The sequence below is a fragment of the Ranitomeya variabilis genome, chromosome 1, assembly GCF_051348905.1.
Source record: "Ranitomeya variabilis isolate aRanVar5 chromosome 1, aRanVar5.hap1, whole genome shotgun sequence".
Lineage (NCBI taxonomy): Eukaryota > Metazoa > Chordata > Amphibia > Anura > Dendrobatidae > Ranitomeya > Ranitomeya variabilis.
Genome location: NC_135232.1, coordinates 51,313,526 through 51,332,336, shown reverse-complemented (window position 1 = coordinate 51,332,336; position 18,811 = coordinate 51,313,526). Strand labels below are relative to the sequence as shown.

Below are 18,811 nucleotides of genomic sequence, written 5' to 3'. Positions count from 1 at the left end.
TTGCTGCCCATAGCAACCAATCACAGCGCATCTTTCATTTCTTATAGTGTATTTTGAAAATGAAAGCTGCACTGTGATTGGTTGCTATGGGCAACAGAGGCAACAAAGAATGTGTGTTTTTAGACGGTTTAATGAAACTTTACTGTTTTTAATGCTGATCACTTACCTCACAGATGAAAAGGTTCAGACTGTCAAAAATGTAATCGGTCTAAGGCCTCACTCAGATATCCGGGGGTTTTTTTCCCCTTTTTTTTGTTTTTTTCGCATATGAGAAATAAATGGATCATTGTTCATCAGTGTGCTGCTTCCAATTTTCATCCACAAGTGTTTTATTCTGTTTTTTTCTCATGCAAAAAAAAACCGGACAGAGCTGGCACTCTGATTTTTTTCATTGACTCATTGATTTGAATGAGTGATTTTGATCTACGTCTTCGATCAAAACAGAAGTGTCTCTCCCCCTTTTTTTTAGACTCTTGGTCCACAAAATAAAAACATAGATATGTGAACAGTCCCATAGGTACGATTGTGTGCTCTGCTTAAATACGTATGTGAAAACGATCCTCTGACCGGATTCAATCATATAATTTTTGGGTGATACCTTACCTTGTGATCACATGAAGTTACAGGCCTGAAGCCTGAGTCCGCACTACTGAGAGATTCTTCTTCAGCATCTCGTATTCTGATTTCTGAAAGAGCTGTTGTTTCAGCCAAAGTGCGATTGGTCAAAACAATGGATCAAACTCGGACCATTGTTATTCTATGGGGCTGTGCACATGTCCGATTTTTTTCCTTGGACCGACTTGGTCCAAGGTAAAAATAAATAAAAAAAATGGCAGAATGAACGTTTGCTTCCGAGAATCGGATAGCCCTCACCCATTCATCTCTATGGATCCGTGGGAAAAAAAAAATCAGACCGCACTCAGATGACATCCAATTCAGGTCCAGTTTTCACAGACAGAATATAAAGAAGGTGGTGAAACTATTTTTTTACTCCACCGCTGATGAATTTGGGTCAAACTCTGATCAGAGTGTGATTAGCATAATTAGACCGATTTTCTCAGATAAGCGATAATCTGTCGTGTGGCCCTAGCCTAATGTGCTGCATGGTCTTTAAGACCTTATAACCATATACAATAACCATAGAATGTTCGGATTGGAAGGGACCTCCAGGGTCATCGTGTCCAACCCCCTGCTCAATGCAGGAGTCACTAAACCATCTCAGACATAGATGTCTGTCCAGCCTCTGTTTGAAGAACTCACCACCTCTAGTGGCAGCCTGTTCCACTCATTGATCACCTTCATAATACATTATGCAAATCTGCTGGCATAAGGGCTGAACATAAAACCCCGATGTCACGGTTCAGGTTTTGATTCGTGGCAGCTCTGGTTCCACTATAATTTAAATGTAGCTTTTTTCCTTTCAGGCCAGCAAGGGTTAAAGTCTGTTTCTTTGCTGGCAGCTGCTGCATTGCTGGTCAGCTGATGTGGGTGGTGAATGATCACCTGACGCATCAGCTGACTGTTGGTGATAGAGTAATCTATGTTGGCCAAGCCTGGAGTAAAGAGCTCTCTGGGTGCAGTGCTGCTTCTGCTTTGTTTGTGGAGTTCGTGGTCCGGGTGCCTTATCCTCAGCTGTGTGGTGCTTTACAGCGGGGACAGTGTTGAGTTCTATTTTCCCTTTTTCTGTCTGTCTTGTTGTTGTCCCTCTCCCTGTGTTGTTAACCATCTGCAGTGGTGAGGCTAATGTCCTTGCCAGCCAGTGCACTAGCCAGGGAATAATGAGGAGGTTTAGGTACGAGATGGTGCCGGGGGGAAGGACCCGCTTAGGGCTTTAGGGAAGTTTAGTGGCAGGAACAGGCTGGAGTTCAGGAAGTGCCCCATCCCTTGTTCCCTACTGTGAGGGCCTTCCTCTCCCAATTCCATCCTGTTATTTGGTGTGCATTGTGCTGTCTGCTGAAGCGACCCCTGCTGAGTCGTAACACCCAATGTAGGCATCTCTATGCCAAGCCATTCATAACCCATTATTTAAAGAGAAAAAGAAGATATATAGTATGGCCCAAAGGGCAGTATTCTACATGTTGATTGACAGTTAGAAAGGTATACCGCCCTATAATTCCCTAATGGATGGCAAAAGCACTATTTTGGCATTTGTTGGGCCTTTTAGGGTATATGGACCCATTCAGCATGTGTGCTAGCATAGGGCTCGTGCAGACGACCGTATTTCCGGTCCAAGTACGATCCTACACAACATTGGATTGCACTCAGACTAATGTTATTCTATGGTGCCGTGCACATGTCCATTTTATATCTCGGACGAAGCTGACCAATGAAGAAAATAAATATATATCACATCATGCACAGTTTACATCCAATATTTAGATTGGCCATTTAAGTCAATGAGTCCATGGAAAACATCAGATGACGTCCGATTTTCACTGACTGATGAAATAGAGAAAACAGAGACATTTTTCCCCCCCCGTCTTCTCATCTAATAAAATCTGATCACAGTCTCATCAAGCTCTGTGTGATTAGTATAACTTGTTCGATTTTCTAGGAGGAGAAAAAAAAGGATTATGTGACCCCAGCCATTGGCTAAGTGGACACATTAGATGTTTTTTGAAACCAGGCCAGGTAATATGTAGATTCTGTATATGTGGAGTCTACACCATCATCAATAAGCTGGCCATAGATATTGGACTCTCTAAGGCTTGGGGCTACACGGTGACAAAGGTCACGTAGCCCTCTGTGTATAAGTCAGGTGAATGACGTCACGCTGTGACCAGCAAAGTACGTTGACCGTGACCCGTGACAAGCAAGTCGCAAAGAAAATCTTACCAATTCCATCTTTTTGTAAATAGCTTGTCGTGATTGAGGTATCTTGCGGGTCACGATTCACCTTTTGCCATGTGACCTGGATCACTACTGTTTGATAGGACCGCATGAACTTGTTCAGTTGTTCAAGCCGACCTCGGTCTGTCCACCATAGAGATAGTTCTTTGGTCGACTTATACCGTCACATCTCATTGGAGTCAATGGAGAAGATTAATTTCTGTCTCTGGCCAGGAATATAAGGTCAGATTGTCCTCAATGTAAAAAAACCCAAAACGTTGTTACATTAGAGACAAAACGCAGGAACCCTTTGACAAATGCTGAGTTTTCATCAGATTAAAAAGCTACAATAGGAGCGTTCCCTTAATGACGAGAGTATAAAATGTGTCACTAAACATTGGTTAGTCCATAAAACGTGACCATCTGTTGTCTGCGAGCGCAGGACGTGAAGAATTAGAGGCCGCACAAAGAGGCCTAGTGTTACACAGCCACCATCAGCCATCTGTCTGTCCGGATAAGTCTGAGCGGCCCGTACACGGATCTTCACTGAGAACTTGATTTTTAATGGGAAGACAGTAAAACGAACTGGGATTTTATTAGGGCACCTAGAAAATCTCAGCAGTGGAACCTCAGCTGTAGAAGAAGACATCTACACGAAAAGTAGAAGTGTGGGGGTAGCAAAATCATAATTTTTTGTTGTTGCCCATGCTCATTTTATTAAATTTTAATAGCTTGTATTTTCACACTATAATAGGGAACGTGTCAGTAGAAAATGATCTATTATTATAAAAAGAAGCCATAAAAAAAAAATAACACAAAAACTTGATTCAAGTAGGGCATGTCACGTGGTCATAAAAATCAACGAGATCCCATGATTTTTCCAATGTTTTCTGTTTTGCTTTGCGCCACTTCTTTTCAGAGATATTCACATTTCTTTCTTCTGCAGTGTACTATGTGAAATCTCTGCTTTGAGGTCCAACTATGCGTTTCTTCAGTCTTCTCTGGGGTATCCGCTTTCACTCCTCCCTCCCAGACCCTTCCAAGCAAAGCTCAATGACATCTGAGACAGATAGACTGCTAGATCATCTGCTGAGCTGTGGTTGGCCTTATGAGAGAGGTGAGAGAGGTGTAAAAGCATACGCTCCCAGAGAAGAGTCAAGAGAAAAGCCAGTTGGTCTGCACGTAGAGATTTCACATACTATGCTCCAAAAGCAACAAATGCGAATATCGGTGCAATGTAATAATGCAGAGAAAAAGGGAAAAGAGCGTTAGAATCGCGACAATGCAGGGATTTTTACAAGGTTTTCATTCAATTTTGTTTTGAGCATGTGCCAGCTCTTCTTTAACCCCTTCACCCCTGGAGCTGTTTTCGTTTTTGGCTCCCCTCTTTCCCAGAGCCATAACTTTTTTATTTTTCCGTCAATATGGCCATGTGAGGGCTTATTTTTTGCGGGACGAGTTGTACTTTTGAACGACATCATTGGTTTTACCATGTCACGTACTAGAAAACGGTAAAAAAATTCCAAGTGTGGTGAAATTGCAAAAAAAGTGCAATCCCACACTTGTTTTTTGCTTGGCTTTTTTGCTAGGTTCACTAAATGCTAAAACTGACCTGCTATTATGATGCTCCAGGACAGTACGAGTTCATAGACACCTAACATGACTAGGTTATTTTTTACCTAAGTGGTGAAAAAAAATTCCAAACTTTGCTAAAAAAAAAAAAAAAAAAAATTGCGCCATTTTCCGATACTCGTAGCGTCTCCATTTTTCATGATCTGGGGTTGGTTGAGGGCTTATTTTTTGCGTGCCGAGCTGGCGTTTTTAATGATTCCAATTCGGTGCAGATACGTTCTTTTGATCGCCCGTTATTGCATTTTAATGCAATGTCGCGGCGACCAAAAAAACGTAATTCTGGCGTTTCGATTTTTTTTCTCGTTACGCCGTTTAGCGATCAGGTTAATGCTTTTTTTTATTGATAGATCGGGCGATTCTGAACGTGGCGATACCAAATATGTGTAGATTTGATTTTTTTTATTGATTTATTTTGATTGGGGCGAAAGGGGGGTGATTTAAACTTTTATTTTTTATTTTTTTTTCACTTTTTTTAACTTAACTTTTGCCATGCTTCAATAGCCTCCATGGGAGGCTAGAAGCAGGCACAGCACGATCGCCTCTGCTACATAGCAGCGATCTGCTGTTCGCTGCTATGCAGCAGAAATGCAGGTGTGCTGTGAGCGCCGACCACAGGGGGGCGCTCACAGCTACCGGCGATCAGTAACCATAGAGGTCTCAAGGACCTCTATGGTTACTATTCTGAAGCATCGCCGACCTCCGATCATGTGACGGGGGTCGGCGATGACGTCATTTCCGGCCGCCCGGCCGGATGCGGTAGTTAAATGCCGCTGTCTGCGTTTGACAGCGGCATTTAACTAGTTAATAGCGGCGGGTGAATCGCGATTTCACCCGCCGCTATTGCGGGCTCATGTCAGCTGTTCAAAACAGCTGACATGTCCCGGCTTTGATGTGGGCTCACCGCGGAGCTCTGCATCAACGCAGGGGAGCTGACATCGGACGTACTATCCTGTCCGAGGTCAGTAAGGGGTTAAACAAGGCATTTTTCAATACATTCCCATTAACAAAAAGAGTCAATTCCCGTAAAAGACACTTTAGGTAAATGCACAGAGGTTGAATTTGCTACTGAAAATTTCTGATGCAAATCAGTAAATCAATCTCACGTGCATTTACCCTTATGATGTTTTTTTTTTTTTAATTCTTTTGGACTTCTTTTCATTAGATCATTTGATAGTGGGGTGGTCATTCAGCAGAATCCCCTCTATGGACATCCATACTCTAATGGCACAAAACTTGCTCTCTGTCATATTACAGTACATAGACTTGATCAGTAATTTTGGAGGTTATCGTGGGCTATCTTTCGCAGGGGTGTAACTATAATGGGCACAGGGGTTTTCACACTGACCCAAAAAGTCTCTTTGGCCTATGTGAGAAGATCAATTCTTGTAAATAAACTTGATATTTTGGGACCCTGTTCTAAATTTTGCATTGGGGCCCATGAGCTTCAAGCTACACCACCGATCTCTAGTGCCTGTATACGTGCCAGTATGTATATTCCACTTTCTATACTTACTTAGGGTGCAGACACTGCTACGCTAATGTGGGAGCTAGCAATCCAAACTCTATTGGGGTGACATTTTTAATTAAATGATATATATATATATATATATATATATATATATATATATATATATTTCTTTCTTTTTTTTACTTACAGAATTTATTGAGGAAACCCTACTAGAGCATGATTATTTAAATGTCTGTGATAATATCTCAGATGGGGGAAGGGTATTCTTTGCGCTTATGGTGTTTATAAAGGACTCTAGAGATAATCAAGATCGTCGGACACACAAAATTGGCTTATCGAATTTAGGCTAAACTAATTGTGTCAGATTTCTCAGGGACAGCTGGATCAATGTCTTTCCTCTCCTTGTAAGTGTAATGGCGGCATTGCTGATATTACTGTACATGTGGCTGGATTGCACAGGCTGGATCAATTTCCTTCCAGGACAGCTGTAATTTTGTCATCTGCACAGAAATAAATATGTTTGTTATCTAATAAAGCATAGCCTCACCTCTTCTAAACTCTTTGGGGCTGATTTATCATAAAAGCTTTGAAAAGCAGCACAGAGTTGTGGCAAAAAAATTACGACTTTTGGCGTTTGCCACTCAAAAGATGTGCCAAATTCATTAAGTGGCGCGTACGCCTCCTAATAAATTGGGCGCCTTGTACTCCAGCAAGACATTTGCAAACGTGCACTACGCCAGTCTGGATGAATCAGCCCCGGATTAAATAAACTGGATTTGTTACTGTGTTTCACAATTTGACTTGTATATGTGATTGCATTTTTATAGACCTGAGGGAGCTAGTGTACTTCTTGTGAAAGTTCATATAAAATAAGAAGTTTGAGTCCAGCTCGAGCTCTGTCGTATTTAATAGCAACACAGGAAACTTTGAAAAAGGATTCTAATCCATTCTAAGATGGATTTTTAAAGTAAGTACAACAGCCTCATCAGCACTAAGAGACCAATTTAATAATGCATACAGTTTGTATTGTGAAATCTGATGACAGATCCACTTTAAGGAACTGAAGATGTAGCAATTAAAAAAATCCTTCTATGATTAGAATTGTTTCAGCAATATAAGAGAAGTAATCTGGTTGATGGCCTACAAAGGAATTATGTAAAAGCAGAATTTTGACTACTTTATGAAGGACCGTGACTAGGAATGGTAATGTTTGTGCTTGTCCTCTACTGCTCTAGAACACTGACGAAAATAAACAACCAAGCATAGTTTTAAAGGAGAAGCCTACTTTTATATACCATGCTTGGGCTTTTAATAAGTCGATAAACGAGAGTACTCCATCTATTAATTAGACTGACCAGCAGCTCCAGAGAACTCATCTCTCTCTGGAGAACATAACATTTCCGTGGATTTTATGGACAAATGATTGATCTTAATGGACACCAGGCAATACCGCATTTCACCTGTTGGAGTGCTGTGTAGGAAATAACCACTTGTATTCTTTTTGTACCTGATCATCAAGATCATTGGATTAATCAATCATAAACAGATTTTTTTGGGCCCCATTGATTACACGTGAGAGTTTTTTTATATAGAAATTGAGCATTTAACATATTGCTTGGTAGTATGCTGTTTACAAAAAAATTACGGTATGTAGAATTGATTTGAACTAACCTCCAGTGTCCAGTTTGATCCACTATGGCAGCTGAATTCACTTCTGTATTGGCAATAATCTGCTGCTTAGTAGGCATCACAGCATGTCATGGCATTGTATGGGCCAAGTAAGAGTCAGAGATGCCCTGGATACTGGGTAGAGGATTGTCACCTCAGAAGTGACCACTGCCCTGATACAACTGGCGCAGAGGACCAAACTGAATGTTTAAAAATTTTGTTCATGTCTTGTAGGAACCTAATCCTGATACCCACCTCAACCGTGAAATTGCAAGAAGAAAAAGTCATGAAATTATAGAAATCAAAGGAGCGATGTTAATTATATGCAAATGATGAAAAAATGTAAACAAAACGTATAAGACAACTCGATTTATTTAGTTTAGGGTATGAGCACCATGGGTAGAAATCCCTGAACTTACAGCTTGGGCTGCTATTAATGACGTTATTAATGGTTGTCTGAGGAATGTTTTGCCATGCATATCATCCAGATCCTCTGCTGGCAGCTCCCTTTTGCAACTGCCGACCAATGACATTCGAGATGTCCTCGTTGGGACATGCTGCAGGCCATGGTAGCTCGTTTATGCCACACAGGCTGCTCACAATAACACGAGCATCATGTGTCCTGGCATTGTCACGTTTAAAAATGGTTCCAGGGACACTTTAAAGAAGTGGTCTTACCACCGGCTCTACAATTGATCAAAAAAATGCAAAAGTCATTTCACAGTGACCCTAATTAGGACAGTCCTAACTCTAATGTAAGGTTTTTAATATTAGAGTTAGGACTGTCCCAATTACGGTCACAGTGACGAGGTGGGATGACTTTTACATTTTTTTTTCATCAAAAAACATGTTAACTAAGTACCGTATATTATTTTCATGCACTTTGCTGTTTATGTATTTACTGCAGGGTATTCACTCATTATGTTTCTGTAAGTGATCCATCGTGTAGTGTAAGTAAAATTGGACGTCACACACGAAGTCTAAGGTGTCAGACAGTGATCTACACAAACTATCAGAAGGAAATGTAATGATGGCCGGACATTGCTCCGTAGTCCATGAGGGCTACAATATACAGCTGCCTTCACTAGGGAACATCACACCGGTCCTACTCCTAGAATTATGGTGTGAAGTGACATAATGTATGGACCCCTCTAGTCTTCATTCCAGGAACACTAACAGCTCAACGTTACATTGATTGAGTGGTGAAACCAGTGGTACTTCCATTTTTACAACGTGTCCCAAGTGCCGTTTTTCAGCAAGGCAACACTAGGCCGCATGTTGCTAGTGTTATTGTGAGCAGCCTGCATGGAATAAATGTGCCACCATGGGCTACAGTCAGGGCCGGACTGGCTATCTGGCAATTCTGGCAAATGCCAGAAGGGCCTGTCTGGTCATGGGCTGCCTTGTCTGCTACACTGTTAACAGAATCGGTGTTCTCAAGATACCCATACTGTTAAGAGTTGTGATGGAGCACAAAGTTGCTGACTCCGTCACTTACCCCAGCAGACCACGGGTATTATTAGACATATTGGTCTTGTAGAAAATCTTCCTTTCCTCCATTCAGGGTAATATTAGTAATATATCCCATCTGGTGCATGGGGACGGGAACAACATGGGCCTGCGTGATTTCAAATGCCAGGACTGAATTTCTGCCCCAGTCTGTACCTGGCTGCAGCATCTCCGGACTTGTCTCCTATCGAACACATCTGGGACAATATTGGATGGCAAATGCAAAGGGACCTGCCAGCTGCAGATCTTGATGATTTGCTGCCCAAGTACAGAACCTTCCTCAGATGACCACTAATAGCCTCATTGATAGCAGCCGAGGCTGTCAGGGTGGGGATAGCTTGTAATCCGTAATGAATAAATCAAGATATTTTGAAAATGTTTCCATTTTATCATCATTCGCAGATCAGTAACGTGTCTATCCATCCTGTGATTTCCATAAATCTATAACTTTTCATTCTGGCTGTTGCAATTTTAATATTGAGGATCGTATTTACGAAATTAGGTATCAACGTAACGATCTGAACAATATGGCTACCTGGGGAACACGTCTTGGCTGTAACTTAATGTAAAAGTGAGTTAGTTCCCACCGTACTTTTAATGTGCCTCTACAAAGATAGACATAAAAGAAAATAAATCCTTTTTTTTCCTTTGGTCCAGTGACAGGTGGTCCGGAAGACAATGGTCTGCGCAGATGCATTGATATACATTGCTCTAAGCTGTAGTTCGGTGCATTTCTCGCCATTCAAGACTTCTTAGACACAAGCTATTGACAAGGAACACTCAGGTGCTGCCGAGAGCAAGAGAACATTAGCTGAAGGCCGTTCCCGGAGAAGACATTATTAGACCTCCAGATGCCGTCTGTTCCTTTGTGAATCAGATTGGGGGTTTATAACCTACATGAAACACTATAGAACAATCCCAGCAGGGCTGTCATAATACAATATGGAGTAATTATAGGGTTGGGTGGTGAGCGCTGAGTCATTGGCTCTGGATTGGTACAATGAGATTGTCCAAGGCTATGTTACTTGTACTGTACGTTATATAGGGGATCATGAGAGGATAATACCTATTATTTATGGGCTGTTTGCAATCTGTTTTTTCTGTTTTCGGTGGCTGAATGCCACTTGGATAACTTCGTCCATTATCCTTAGACGTCATTGATCTAAGGCTTCTTTAAAAACGATGAGCGCTCTTCAAGAGGTGTATTGAGTGCAGCTCCGGAGTAAGTAGGACAGATGTACGTTTTCTAGTATGAAACACTAAAGAAACGGGTTCAATCTGTTCTTTGTGGAGCTCGTCATCATCTGAGATTTTTATAGGGCCGGTCACGACCCCTTTTAAGGATGGCATAGGCCATTAATAAGTCATGGTAATGTGCCATAAATTATGCAGGACATGTAGATAAAAAGTGGATGACCCTTGACTTTCCAACTGCTGTGTATATATAGATTACCGGTACAATGGCCAGTATGGCAGGGGGGCATCTGAGGATAGCCAATGCGTTGCCACTCTGAATGAATACAATTCGGAAAATAACCAAGCGCTCAAAAGCGTTTTTTCGGTGAGATGTATATACAGAGAGCAACTGCATCTAAAGCAAGCGTGTTATCTAAAGGTGCTGTAAACCAAGCTTTAAGTTTTAGGATAAGCCACTGTGAACTCAGAATTCATCAAGTTTCCACCCCAAATGTAGTTTTGCAAAAAATATAATTCCTCCTAACGGAACCCGAGCTGGGGAATGGCATGGACTGAATGCTGCCAATATACTTTACCCATGTCTGATGGCACCATTGGTCCAATGTAACGTTAGGCTAAGCTCTGCCTGATATAATGGACCACTGTCTGACAGCTAAAGGACCCATCTTGTTGATACCGGCCGACCATATTAAAATTATGTGGCCTGTCCTCTTACAGATTATATCAGAAGAGGGATGGATGGGGAATGTTGAATTCAAATGTTCGATCCTTTTATATTCCAGAATTGTCTGTTAATGGTTTAATGTCCTCATACATATTAGACTAATGTTCGGTCAACACTCTATATGTATGGGGATACCAGCCAACGGATTGTCTGGAGAGATGTTGATGTCCAATTTTGGATTATTGATTGCTTTGTGTTTCCCAAAGATAAGCTGCCAGCAGAGATGTCTGTCATTGGGTTTCTCATGTGTATGGCCAAGATGGCTGTTGACCATACGATTGGCCGAAGCATTGTTTGACTGACAGCCATCTAACGTGTAAAGGGGCTTTTTTTCCATTCCAACTAAGGCTTTGATTGAGGCCAATTGAGTATATGGCCACTATCTTAGGCTAGTTACTCACTGCCTCTGTGCCTAACTTTGGGCGCTTACCTTCTGAGTGTAGGTGCCCAACAGTGGTCACAGACAGGATGCATGTCTGGAATTTAACCATCATGGGGACCCATTGTAGAAGAACATATACATTTCTTTTCCATGTACCTCTATATAAGAAAGCATAATCTGTTGCGCTTTCCTTAATAGCAAGAAAAATGGTGTGCAGATGCGACTTCCATCTTGTGAATAAGGGCAATGGGAATGGTACAATATATGTAGGAAAAAGCTCCTGGAGGATACCATAGGCTACGTGCACAGGCACAGAGGGTTCCTAGCCTAAGCTGTATTGGCATCTTTGCTTCTAATATCTTATCAATCAACTTGTCTCAATATAGTTAATCTTTAGCTCAAAGTGGAATTGTCGCTAAACAGAAGGCACAGAAGAGGCAACGAGACTTGATGGGACTTCAACCAAGACTCTTCATGGTTGTAAGGCACCATATTTGTCTTGTAAGGCTCGGTTTACACTGCTGACAGAGGTGATCAGAGCTTTTGTCGGATGTCCTGGTGGAGGTGGTGGGAAGAATAGTACTGCAGTAAGCACTGGGAATTAAATAATTCATGACGGACCCCATTATGAGTCAGAGGGACCTCAGGCAGTGTCTGTTGGACAATTAAATTTGGAATATACCAAGATTTCCAGTATAAGGGCAATTATGAGTAAAATCTATGTTTAGGGCCTTTTTTTCATCTGTTTAACCTAGAGTGTCCAACATAAAATATCATGTCAACCATAGCACAGAGTTAAATTGTGTGACCTTCCACTAACCTTGAGAAGTAAATTTATGGAACTAAAAATATCTAGATACCTTCAAGTCCACACAGTCTGAGATTTATTGGCACCATTGTTTTGGATGTCACATGACCAGGCTGTCCAACTATTGTCCTCTCCCTAAAAATGTTGGTGACCCCCAAAGTTTCTGTAGAACTTATTCTCGAGAGTAAGAATTCTATGGATGAGGACCACAAACCTCACAAGTAGCTGAAGAAGCAAGTTTCTCCATGTAACAACCCATGGACAGCATCGTCATAAGATATCCAGGCCCCCGTTTTCAAAATTACCGTATTTGTAATTTCATGGAAGTGAAAAGAATCAAAATTAAAAATATAAAATAAAAAATCACATTTGAAATGAGCAGCCTCAAAACACATGCATGTTTTCATTCATGCAAGGCGAAGCACAACCTCCCTTACTGACACGTGTGTATGTGTGTGCATATGTCTCTGCCGAGAGCTTAGCCTACAAATCCAGATTAGAAATAAAAGAGCAGAGTAAGGGAGGGGGACTCTGTATATTGTTTACAAAGGTAGCAAAGGAACCAACATAGAGGCCTGGCATAACCCGGTATTGTAGGACTTCGTGTTCAGTCTCCATGCATGTGCAATGTTTTTTGGGTTACATCTCTGTGAAAACTTATTCTGTAAATGATCATTTAGACTTTTTTAGACTTCTCTAGACCTTTAGTAGTGCAAAAGATTTCCCATCACAATTGACTTCCGCAAATTTGTAGTAAAGCTTAACATCAGACTTAACAAGAGCTTTTAAAGGGATCTTTCACTTGCCATAGATATGCATTTTTTTTTACCTGGTGTAAATGCTGCTGTTCTGCTGAATCCGGAAATGTTTTTCTTTTGTTCCTGCTCCTCTCCCTTCCTGAGATATGACCTTCTGTTCCTTGTGTAAAAATATAGTCCTGTCAATCAAGTGGGCGTGGTCATCAGTGCCTTTCAGTGGGCGTCTTCTTAAAGCCCAATGCCAATTGGCTAACAAGACTAGGTTTACATACAGCGAAGAAAGGGCCATATCTCAGGAACGGAAAGGCGCAGGAACAAAAGAAAAACATTGCCGGATTCAGAAAAACAGCAGCATTTACACCAAGTAAAGAAAAATAAATAATATATAATGGCAAGTGACACATCCTCTTTAGAAAGGACTTGCCTGCTCTGCTGATACATCTGTTTTATTAATAATACTTGTATCACCTTTTCTTAGATCTTTATTCTATGCAGTCCCTCTGTTATTTCTTCAAGAATAAATTGACAACTCTGTGTCAAATGGGCGTATCCTTATGCAAGTGAGCACTGATTGGACAGTGTCAGACTGTCAAAAGACACACCCCTAACTGGTAACACTCAGTGGTCAATGTATTCATAAATTTACAGAGATGCAGCTCAATGAAGAATATTAAGAAAATAAGTTCCAGTACTATTCCCTAAATCAGACTTTTACGGAGAAGTGACATGGCCTTTTTAAATGTCCTCTTTTTTCTGATCCTACCTTTATTATTGTTAGACAAGGATTTTTAACAATACAACCTCTCTCCGGTAGAGGAGACACCACTTTGGTTGGTAATACGACAGTGAGACATCCCATTAATATAGAGGGCTGGTGAGATGTCTTATGAGTCATTGGACCTTCCTGAGATGTTGTGGATCATGCTCAATATAAGGAAAGTATCCAACATGGTGGAGAAGTCCCTTGTAGGATTAGACCATGTGTAATGATTATCTATAATTAATCGAGAGAAGTAATCATTCAAGTATGGTGGGAAGTAGTTGCTTACATGAAAGTTCCTGATTAGAGGGTTTAATATTGATGACTTATCCTTAGGACAAATCATCCATATCAAACTGCCGCGGGTCCGACTTAGATACTACCATTGATCAGATGATCGAAGCTGCCACAGAGACCCGGAAGTGGCACAGCGCCATACCTTGTGTAGTGGCCAAGAAAGGTACTGCAAGCTGTGCCATTTATTTGTGCTGGGAGTTCTACACTCAATATGGTGCTGGGAGTTCTACAGTCAATAATGACGTTCCAGAATATCCCTTTAAGTATCAAGAGAGGTAAGGGAAGCACGAAAAAGTGTGATTATCAGAAAGGAAAAGAAGATTGGGAATTTATTTTAAATCGTCTAAACCTCTTACCCTTTTTTTTTTCCTTAGCGGAGTGCACCATTTGCAAACTTTTTAACGCTAAAATGTAAAGTGATGGCACTCGTCAACCATAATTCCTTCTGCCTTGACCTATTCTAAGGATGACGTGCAAATCTAATGATTTTACCACTGCATATTTTATTGAAAAAATTGGTAACCAATGGATTTTTTTTTATTAATCTATTATGTATAAATAATAATAAAAATAAGGGAAATAAAAAAAAAAAAAAAGAATTCTGACAAGGGCCCCATACAGCGAAGGGACTAAAGTCATTCATTCACAGGAAGGAAATTCAGTAATAAAGGTATGAGGGATATATAGAGCTACTAGAGAAAAAAGGAGTACGACAATAAATGGGAAAACAGCAATAGAAAAGGCAGACTAGGTTAATATAGGAAAACTAGTTTCTTTATTGAAAGATTGTTGTATTAGTATTTGTGAAACTGAGTGTAACAAGAGTCATGCACACGATACAAAAGGCAAGCCCACCATGCTTTGGAGGGGCACAACAGAACAAAAGCGGCATACAATGAGTAGATGTGTAGGCTACAGCACAGTACATTTCAGCAAGGGTACGTCTCTACAGAGAGATTTACATCAGAAAAACTAGGTAATGTAAAATAATACAGAACATGCTTTAGTCTTAGTACATGAAATAAAAGGTGAAAAATAAAATAAAAAAAGGTCCACAACTAAAGGCTTTCAGATACAGAACATTACCCACAAAATAAGAACAGGAAGTAGTTTTCATAGCACAGCAGAAAAAAAGGATACTCCTGTTAAATGGATCATCCATTTTGCCCACAAGCTTTAATACATTTTTTTTATTTTTTTATTTGATATATTTGCCATTGCAATTTTTTTTTTTATTATTTATTAATAATATTTTTTCCTATATTTTTTTTTCTTTTTATTTTCTAAAAAAATATCAGCACTTCATAAATGACAATTGATTGAGCTGCGGTGCGGGAAGGGGGCTTCTTACGCACTAACACACCGCCATCCGTAATAAATAAGTGACCCCGGTCGGTAGACTGCAAACAATAGATTCTGATGGTTGAAAAATACAATTGGAAAAATCAATGACCACCCACATCCTCCCCTCTCTATTGGTCCTTTAACATTTTTTAGTGCTGATAAAAAATAATAATAATAATATTAGGTGAGACCAAGGCCTGGGCTTCCCGAGAGCAAAATGAATCCACTTAACAGAAATTTACAGTGTAATGTACTTAGCTAAACAAGATGAAGATACAAATAAAAATGGCTGTTATTCTCTACAGCTCTACGGAATGGCTAAGGTTTCTAGGTTACTACAATGAGACTACAAAGAATAGAGAAAATAAAGAATAAACAGGTCCAGGGTTACATTCTCTACAGTTTTCAACAAGAAAAATATGATTTTAGGAAATTCATTACAAAGCATCAGTATCCTCTTGTTGCAGGGCTATAGCGGCCCTAGATGGCTGTATAGGCTTACGTCATATAGATTTGGTACCCAAGGTTTGAGAGCTAATATATTAAAAAAAAAATGATTGAAAAATTTGCAAAAATTTTATTAAAATATATATATATATTTTTTTTTTTTTAAATGAGAAGGTGGTAGTGGCAGAAGAGTGGGGGTAGGTGGGGTAAGTAATAATTGCATTTGCATGCAAGACCTAGGGTTACCCAGATAGAAATCCTTCTCCATAAATTAAAAAAAAAGCCATGAAAGAAGGGGATACTGCAGCTTAATTAAAGAACGATGTTGTCTTCAGATGGAAACAGGAAATGGTTAAGAGGGTGTCACAATACAGGTATATGCAGAGGCAGAGGACTACACCAAGAGCAGCATGTTGGGTCATTCACTGTGCTACACAATGAAGAAAAAAAAAAAAAAAAGAATTGATAAATGCAAATGTAATATCCCATAGTCAATAAAGCTTTTTTTTAAGGGTAGATGTTTTTTTTGCATGCATACAGTTTAGATGCATAATAATAATAATAATAATAATAATAAAATAATACATTTTTTTTTACTGGGGCATCATCCCAATCACTGGCCAATACTCCCCAGGCTGGAGAGGACAGGAAATTATTGAAGAGCAACTATCTACTGACCTCACCAGTGGATGAAGGACGGGTCTGTGTTAAAAATGCAGTGGCCAGTCCGAACACACCATTTATACATATATGATCCCAAATATCCTACTAATGCGATCTATTCATGTTGCAACCTAACCCCTAACAAAAGATGGAGGAGCCAGATATCATTGAGCCGGTTAAAAATAAATGAATTGTGCCATGATTAAAAATGTCGGGTCATCAGCAATTTGCATGTAGAAGATGGGGGGGGGGGGGTGATGGCCTTTGCATATTTTGATAGCTTAGAATATGTAAGCATCTGCTAGATCATAACAACAATGCTACATACCGGTAAAACCAGCCCCCTCCCTTTTCTTTAAATGAATCCCAGCCTCCCCCCTCCTCTAACCACCAAGCTGCAGCCACCTTTTTTTTTTTTTTGCAAGAGAATTTGGTGACAGTAGGAAAAGCAGCTGATGTGAGGATGAAATGAAGCAATGAGGAGGAGGGGGTGGCTCACAAAGAGTAATTGGATCTGATCTTCCTGAAATAAAAACGGTATACAGCAAAGGTCTAAATAAGATGAGGGCCGAGATATAGAATCAGAAGCTGAAGGACGCTCAATAAGATAAAACAATGCAATGTATCCATAAGAAATAGATACAATGTATCCATACGACACAATAGGTACTTTGTATCTACATGGCATCCATGTATAATATATAGATATAATGTATCCTTGTATAAGTTCAGTACATCCATATATCATGTGCTTATAATATATAGGTACAATGCATCCATATATCATGTACTTATAATGTATAGATACAATGGATCCATATATTGTGTGCTTATAATATATAGATACAATGCATCCATATATCATGTACTTATAATGTATAGATACAATGCATCCATATATCATGTGCTTATAATATATAGGTACAAGGCATCCATATATCATGTACTTATAATGTATAGATACAATGGATCCATATATTGTGTGCTTATAATATATAGATACAATGGATCCATATATCATGTGCTTATAATATAGAGATGCAATGGATCCATACATCGCATGCATACAATATACAGATACAATGGATCCATATGAGCTTATAAGAAATAGATACAATGTATCCATAACGCTATGACTGTGGTCAGCAGGATTCCAAATTGCAACCTACCCATACAGCAGAATACTGGAATGATATCTAATGTATCTATTGCACTATTCCTATGGAATAAATGTGACTTAATAACACACAGTATCCGTCCAATATAACATCTGGATGTATCCATGCATCTATTTGTAAATAGAAAGGAATACAACACAACATTATTTACTAGCGTTGACTCCATGGCATTTCAATAATGCTACATTGTATCCATGCAGAATGTTAGAAATAGATACAATGTATCCACCGAGCAGATCTGCTGGGTGTCACTATAAATAGATCCAGGGCAGAAGATTGCAGACCTCAAGGCTCTGACTGAAGAACATATCTGCCCTCTCCCTCCTGCCTGTGTCAGGCACATCATTGCATTTAGGGCCGTCCCCCCCACCACCACCAGAAGCCCACCACCACCACCACCACCACCACCACCATGACCACCACCGTACCTCGGTTCCGTACAGAGCCAAAGACTGGAAGAACAAGATATCCTACGTGGACTAACACCATGCTGGCGGAGACGGCGCTCGGAACCCCTGGTGCTGATGACTGTGCCTATCTGGTCAGGCTGATCCTAGCCTGTGTGCTCCTACTGCTGGCTGGGAGACAGATGGCCCATTGGTAATGGTCCTTTCAAATCCCCCCTATATACATTCAAATGTGCTGCAGCTGCCTCAACACAAAAGGGAGGGGGCATGAAGCTGCCATCTCCAGCTCCCCTAAGACAAAGCAGCCCAGCCAATGGGCTCCGAGCTGGGGGGAGGGCACGCCAGCTCCCTGCAGTCTGTCTGGGCCAGCTTGTTTCATTGCATTCGATTTATTATCTTTTTTTTTTCTTTTTTTTCAGATTTGTTAATCAATGAAACAATGACCTGACTCGAGGGTCACTCAGTTCGGTACCATCCCATCCCCCGATGCGCCCAACCTGGCGACCCATTGATGGGTTTATGAGTCTGACCCACTTCTTCTGTTATTATAGGAAGTGTATAATAGGCCATATAAGGAGGACCGGCCGCTGCAGAACCTCTTGGGAGTAACTGTCAATCAATACAATATTTCTACCCGTGTTGGCTGCTTTTCACTCCTATGGATTAGTTCCCTGTAGATATGATTGGGTCTGACACACCCAGATGACAAATAATAGGGTGCACATTTATTTATTACAAAA

At 40.4% G+C, this 18,811-nt stretch overlaps 1 protein-coding gene across 3 annotated transcripts in view; it reads right to left on the bottom strand.

The window, feature by feature from the left end:
* ARK2C (arkadia (RNF111) C-terminal like ring finger ubiquitin ligase 2C) overlaps positions 1 to 18,599 on the bottom strand; it is a 174,146-nt gene extending 155,547 nt beyond the window's left edge. For 2 of the 3 annotated variants that reach the window (XM_077283572.1, XM_077283582.1), the window contains exon 1: positions 18,093 to 18,599. In XM_077283572.1, the coding sequence (XP_077139687.1) occupies positions 18,093 to 18,153 (61 nt within the window). In that variant the 5' untranslated portion in view covers positions 18,154 to 18,599. Of the gene's footprint in view, positions 1 to 15,980; positions 16,254 to 18,092 lie in introns of those variants that run through there. The other variant, XR_013221133.1, reaches the window with a different exon arrangement.
* Between the last annotated feature and the right edge of the window lie 212 nt (positions 18,600 to 18,811).